The sequence below is a fragment of the Conger conger genome, chromosome 14 (assembly GCF_963514075.1).
Source record: "Conger conger chromosome 14, fConCon1.1, whole genome shotgun sequence".
Classification (NCBI taxonomy): Eukaryota; Metazoa; Chordata; class Actinopteri; order Anguilliformes; family Congridae; genus Conger; species Conger conger.
The window spans coordinates 409,201-416,700 of NC_083773.1; the positions used below are offsets into that span (position 1 = coordinate 409,201).

Sequence of the window (7,500 nt, forward strand, 5' to 3'; positions counted from 1 at the left end):
CAAGTCTGAGGGAGACTCATTTTTAGGTTTTTGCCTGGAGAGTATGACTGTTCTGGTGTGTGTGTGTTTGTGTCTGCAGAGCTTCCATACGGCTGGGAGCAGATCGAGGATCCACAGTACGGAGTGTACTACGTAGAGTGAGTCCCTCTAACACCGTCTGCTACAGCTCACATCAGAATCAGGATCCCACCAGTCACAGCCCAGTACTGCCAACATACCCAATCACACGCTGGCAGAGTTAGGTTCAGTCTACAGTCCTACACTGTGGTTCAGTCTACAGTCCAACACTGTGGTTCAGTCTACAGCCCTACAGTCCAACACTGTGGTTCAGTCTACAGCCCTACAGTCCAACACTGTGGTTCAGTCTGCAGCCCTACAGTCCAACACTGTGGTTCAGTCTGCAGCCCGACAGCCCAACACTGTGGTTCAGTCTGCAGCCCTACAGCCCAACACTGTGGTTCAGTGTTGTGAAGCCGGATTCTTGGTTGTTTTGACAGGAAGTGAGGCATGTGGGTGTTTCTACACTGATGTCAGGTTTCTATGAGTGGGGGGGAACAGCTGCTATTGGTGGGAGTCCAGGGCCACTGTAAATTTGACTGACAGACCTTGGCTTTTGTATGGCTGTGTATGTGTGTGTTTGTGTCGCTGTGTGTGTGTTTGTGTGTCTGTGTGTGTATGTGTGCGCGTGTGCCTGTGTGTGTACATTTTTGAGGTTCAGGCCAGTTTCTCTGCCCAATTTCTCATATTTAACTGAATTGAATTTCATATATGTGTGTGGATATATGTGTGTATATATGTGTGTGTGTGTGTGTGGATATATATGTGTGTATATGTACGTTATGTGTGTATTTCCCTGTAAGTAATGTCTCCTTGTTTACTAGTCACATCAATCAGAAGACACAGTTTGAAAACCCTGTCCTGGAAGCAAAGAAGAAGCTGAGCCAACAGGAGGCATTACCTGCCCCAGGTAAAACTATCTGCTCCAGTTCTAACACTATCTGCCCCAGCGGTAGTACTACTGCCCCAGGGGTAACAGTCTCTGCCCCGCGTAACAGTCTCTGCCCTGGGGTAACACCATCTGCCCCTGGGGTAACACTGTCTGTCCCTGGGGTAACACCGTCTGCCCCAGGGGTAACACTCTCTGCCCCTGGGGTAACACTCTCTGCCCCGGAAAACACTCTCTGCCCCGGGAAACACTAGAGCAGGTTAGAGGAGGGGGCAGTTTATTTCTCTGTGTGTTCGTAATGAGCAGTACGATTCACTTGTCTGAAGTTGAATCTGCTTATTTTTAAATGGCACTGAGTCATTTTGATAAGTAAAGACTCATATCTATTTCTGCAGTGAGCTGTCAGAGTCTGGAGGACAGACTGTGAGGGTTGTTATTGAAATGTTATCTGTGATCTTCTGCTGTGGAGCAGCTCAGTCTCCAGCACTTATTAATACTCTCGCCTCACGGTGCTGTCACCACTGCCAGAATACAACACGCAGACTTGACTCACTCTCCTACTCAATTAGCAACAGTGACCCAATTTACACATACTCACTCACATACACACTCAGATATACACACTCACTCACATACACACACGCATTCACTCACATGCACACACATACACACTCACTCACATACACACTCAAACACACACACATACACACACACACTCACTCACATGCACATACATACACACACACACACAGCTGCATACGCACACACGCACACACACGCACACTCACTCACATACGCATACATACACACTCACACACACTCACACACACACAGCCGCATACACACATTCACGCACATATACACATACACACACGCAAGCTCACACACATATACGCGCACACACACACACAGCCGCATACGAACATACACACATATACACATGAACACTCACAGACAGTAATACCTAGCAGTCCAGAAATGGCCATGTTTTGCAGTTGGTCTGTTGAACCTGTGATAAGGTGTGTGTGTGTGTGTGTGCGCATGCGTATGTGGCTGTGTGTGTGTGTGTGTGTGTGTGTGTGTGTGTGTATATGTATGTATGTATGTCTGTGCTGTACCTCTGTCCGTCTTTACTGATGAGCACTACGATGGCAGGACATATTTCATGTGGCTGCCTGAGGTAGAATCATATTGGTGTGCCACAGATGCATTCATAATGGATCCTTTGAAAAGTACCCGGTACACGCATGAATAATGTGCACCCAGTACACGCATGGATAGTGAAGCCCTTGTGCTTTGTATGTGCTTGTGCTCTCAGAAGCAGCTCTGTGCTGCTGTAGGTGGTGTGATGGGGACGTGGCTCTATGGTCTGTGTGACAGCTCTGTGCTGCTATAGGTGGTGTGATGGAGACGTGGCTCTATGGTCTGTGTTACTGCTCTGTGCTGTTGTAGGTGGTGTGATGGAGACGTGGCTCTATGGTCTGTGTTACTGCTCTGTGCTGCTGTAGGTGGTGTGATGGAGACGTGGCTCTATGGCCTGTGTTACTGCTCTGTGCTGCTGTAGGTGGTGTGATGGAGACGTGGCTCTATGGTCTGTGTTACTGCTCTGTGCTGCTATAGGTGGTGTGATGGAGACGTGGCTCTATGGTCTGTGTTACTGCTCTGTGCTGTTGTAGGTGGTGTGATGGAGACGTGGCTCTATGGCCTGTGTTACTGCTCTGTGTGTCTCAGCCAGGGCAGAGTGCTGCGAGGCCCGGCCCTGTTCATCAGAGCTGTACACGGGCATGAGAGTGTGTGTGTGTGTGTGTGTGTGCAGGTGTGCGCGTGAGTGTGTGCGCAAGTGTGCGGGTGAGTGTGTGCGTGAGTGAGTGAGTGAGTGAGAGAGTGAGAGTGAGAGAATGAGAGAGTGAGAGTGAGAGTGAGAGTGTGCGCGAGTGAGTGAGAGAGTGAGTGAGTGTGTGAGTGAGTGTGTGAGTGAGTGTGTGCGCGAGAGAGCGAGTGAGCGAGTGTGCAAGTGAGTGAGTGTGTGAGTCTGTGTTAGTGAGTGAGTGAGTGAGTGAGTGAGTGAGTGAGTGAGTGAGTGAGTGAGTGAGTGAGTGAGTGAGAGAGACACTGACACTGACACTGACAGTCCCCCATAGGAGCAGTGTTCACTCTGTGGCTCAGGCTGCTCTCTCCTCTGACAGGCCACTCTGCCCTGGAGGACCATAATAAATATGGGTCAGCTCACAGGCAGAGCGCTGTGCTTTTAAACACTCACTCTTCTCATGTCTTGGGGGTAAAATGCTGATTATTGCCCCTCCAGAAGCTGCTTTGACCTTTAGGAGCACACTGGTATCACCACCCTGCCGCAGAAGCCCCTGCAACACCACGGCTTCTTAAGCTCATGCTGGACATGATTATTATTATTATAACATACACTTTATTAGGTATTAGGTATTTATTAGACTTCTACTGCTGTAGCCTATCCACTTAGAGTTATGATGCTTGTGTTCAGAGATGCTCTTCTGCATACCACTGTTGTAATGTGTGGTTATTTGCGTTACTGTCACCTTCCTGTCAGCTTTGACCAGTCTGGCCATTGTCCTCTGACATCTCTCATTAATGAGGCATTTCTGTCTGCAGAACTGCTGCCTACTAGTCTTTGCAAACCCTAGAGACTAGTGTGCATGAAAATCCCAGGAGATCAGCAGTTTCTGAGATACTCAATCCACCCTGTCTGCCACCAACAATCATTCCGCAGTCAAAGATCACACATAGATTTTCCCCATTCTGATGGCTGATGTGAACATTAATTGACGCTCCAGACCCGTATCTACATGATTGTATGCATTGCACTGCTGCCACACAATTGGCTGATTAGATAATCGCATGCATAAGTAGGTGCAATAAAATAAAAATGGTCCTAATAAAGTGCCTGGTGAGTGTAAGTAATAATAATAATAAAAAAATAATTTATTGTAGTAATAATGCTAGTAGCAGCAGTGGTACTAGTAGCATTAGTAGTAATCTTGTTTTTTATGTAATTTAAAATGTCATTTTATAATAACACTTGAATCCAAATGGATGCCCAGTACACATTTCAGTTTTCCTCTATATATAATTGGCCTCACTGACCAATCGGGGAGAGTGCGTTCATCACTGTGTGATGGTTTAGTCTGTCCGCTCTGTCCACAGATTTATTATGACGGAAAATATTATTTATTCAATAAAATTACTAAATGAAATCTGTTTAATTTGGATGGAATAAGGACCAGAGGATTTTTATTTTATTTTACATTTTACATTTGCAAATGCTGTATCCCTGATGATTTTTTTACATTACATTACATTACATGGCATTTAGCAGACGCTCTTATCCAGAGCGACGTACAACAAAGTGCAAATCAAACACAAGAACAAATGCAAAAGTGGACCTGAGAGGACAGTACAGTTCCGAGTCCTAGTGTAAACATACAGAAATTCAGAACCCTTGAAGAGTACAATCAACTTTCAAACTAGCATACCACAGCTAGAATACAACAATACAACAGCCAATAAAAACAACAATACCTTTACAAGTAACGATATCTATACATAAGTACCATTACGGTCTAAGGCTAATCACGGTGATTGTGAGTTGGGGAGGGAAAGGTGTAGCCTGAAGAGATGGGTCTTCAGTCTGCGCTTGAAGGAGGTCAGAGACTCTGCTGTTCTGACATCCACCGGGAGGTCATTCCACCACCGTGGGACCAGGACAGACAGCAGTCGTGAGCATGAAGTGCAGGTGTGGCGAGGGGGAGGGGCCAGACGGCACGAAGTGGCAGAACAGAGGGGTCTTGTTGGTGTATAGGTCTTGATAAGGGATTGAATATACACAGGGGCTGATCCTTCAACTGCCTAGTATGCGAGCACCAAAGTTTTAAATTTGATGCGAGCCATAACAAGCAGCCAGTGGAGGTTGCTGAGCAGGGGGGTGACATGTGAATGTCTGGGAACATTGAATACCAGACGGGCTGCAGCTTTCTGGATGAGTTGTAGGGGTCTGATGGCAGATGCTGGAAGGCCAGCCAGCAGAGAATTCCAATAGTCCAGGCGGGACAGGACCATTGCTTGAACAAGGAGCTGAGTGGAGTAGGTGGTGAGAGAGGGTCGGATTCTCCGGATGTTGTACAGGAAGAACCTGCATGCCCGGGTCACCGCAGCAATGTTCTTGGAGAAGGATAGCCTGTTGTCCATCACCACTCCAAGGTTTCTTGCACTAGGGGATGAGGTCACTGTGGTATCCCCTAGTGAGATGGAGAAATCAGAGAAGGGAGAGGTTAAAGCAGGGATGAAGATCACCTCCGTCTTACCTGGGTTGAGCTTTAGATGGTGGTTGCCCATCTAGCTCTGGATGTCTCTCAGGCAGGCGGAGATACGGGTAGAGACCTGTGTGTCTGATGGGGGGAAGGAGAGAAAGAGTTGGGTGTCATCGGCATAACAATGATAGGAGATGCCATGAGCAGAGATAACGGGGCCAAGGGATCTTGTGTAGATGGAGAAGAGGAGGGGTCCGAGGACTGAGCCCTGGGGGACTCCTGTAACAAGGGGGCGAGGGGTTGACACTCCTCCAGCCCAGGACACCTGGGAGGACCGGCCAGAGAGATAAGATTGGATCCACTCTAAGGCTGTGCCACAGATCCCTGTAGATGCCAGGGAGGCTAAGAGGATGGAGTGGTTGACCGTGTCGAACGCCGCAGAGAGGTCAAGAAGGATCAGAACAGAGGAGAGAGAGGTTGCTCGTGCAGCCCGAAGGGACTCGTTGACAGAGAGGAGTGCAGTCTCCGTCGAGTGGCCAGGTCTGAAGCCGGACTGGTGGGGGTCCAGCAGGTTATTCTGAGAGAGGAAGGAAGAGAGTTGGTTGGAGGCGGCTCGTTCAATGGATTTGGATAGAAAAGGAAGGAGAGATACCGGACGGTAGTTTTGAATGCAGGAGGGGTCTAGAGTGGGTTTCTTTAGGAGCGGGGTGATGTAGGCCCTCTTGAATGATGAGGGAAAGCAGCCAGAGGACAGAGAGGAGTTAACAAGGGCGGTGACAAACGGGAGGATGTCAGGCATGATTGCCTGAAAGAGGTTTGAGGGGATGGGGTCCAGGGCACAAGTAGTAGGGCGGTGGGAGAGCAGGAGGTGAGACACATCAGCATCTGTAAGGGGACAGAAAGAGGAGAAACGGGGCAGACACAGAAATGGAGGCAGGCATAGAAGTGGTGGTGGTCGCGAAGGTGCTGCGGATATCTGCAACCTTCTCGTCAAAAAATACCGCAAAGTCATCAGCAGTGAACATCACAACATGGTATTATCGTGTGCTATATAACCCTGATAATTTCACATTTAATTTCCAGTAAATGTGATTTTCATATATTTTCAAGAGTTGATTATATCTGTTGCGGCACACAGGATAGTGTTGTTGTCGTGGTGATGAATGTCTTTGGGCCTGATGCACAGCGAGGGCGCACGGTGCGATTCACCGTGTTACTGTGACATTAGCCCAGTATCTCATGAATTTCACATTTCAACACTTCAGATGGGTTATGAGCATGACAAGAGGCACTGATAGATTAGAGAGAACGGAACAAAGCACACGCCATCCGCTGCCCTCATTCTCTACCTCTCTGTCCTGACATCTGCGCTCTTAGTTTCTAACATGACAACATTTGCATCTGTATTGCCACAGCATGGCAGGGAACATGTGAAACATCAGATAACAAACGGCAACAACGGAGCAATGTTATATACAGTGCAGTCCATAAGTATTTGGACAGTGGTACAATTTATGTTATTTTGCCTCTGTACTCCAGCCCATCGAATTTGAAACGGAACAATACATTTGAGGTTAAAGTGCACAATGTCATCTGTTGATTTTAGGGGACCAAAAGTAATTGGACAGTTGGCTTCTTAGCTGCTTCTGATTAGTCGGGTGTATTCAATCGCTTCCTTAATACAGGTATAAGAAAGCTTTCAGTATCTAGTCTTGATTCTAGGCTTTTGATTGCCTTTGGAGCCTTGGTCTTTGTCAACATGATGGCCAGAGTTGTGCCTTTAATCAGAAACAGCTGAGAAGCGAACTGTCCAATTACTTTTGGTCATATAAATGACTGAACTGAAACTGATCAGCCCTAACGCTACCATCAGCCCAAATGCTAACATCAGCCTGCTCTCCATCAAGGTGTATCAACACAGATCTCTGACAACATGCTACAGCCCTGTACAATGTCTACTGTATGTCAAACAACACGTGTCACCGCTGGGCAAATTGTTTAAGGCTTAAAGAATCTATTAGGCCCACTGGCTTCACTGTAACTATCCCCATTTATTATACGTGGATGCCATTTACTGACAAAAAGTGGCATTTTTATCAACCAACAGCTTTTGTTTTGCATAGCTAGCCTGCATTCATATGCATGATTTAAAAGTATAGTTGGCTAGCGTCATTCTTTTCCATTTGAACGACAATTCTGCTGTCTGAAACGCATTTCTTCAGTCAAATCTTAAGGAGATGCCAACTGTCGGCCAACAACACCATATCTGCATAT

General features: G+C 47.2%; 1 protein-coding gene across 1 annotated transcript in view; it reads left to right on the plus strand.

Annotated features, from left to right (window-relative positions):
- LOC133109361 (membrane-associated guanylate kinase, WW and PDZ domain-containing protein 3-like) overlaps window positions 1-7,500 on the plus strand; it is a 76,252-nt gene that overhangs the window by 51,934 nt on the left and 16,818 nt on the right. Inside the window, exons 8-9 of the mRNA XM_061218665.1 lie at window positions 80-137; window positions 882-967. Coding sequence (XP_061074649.1) covers window positions 80-137; window positions 882-967 — 144 coding nt within the window. The remainder of the gene's footprint in view (window positions 1-79; window positions 138-881; window positions 968-7,500) is intronic.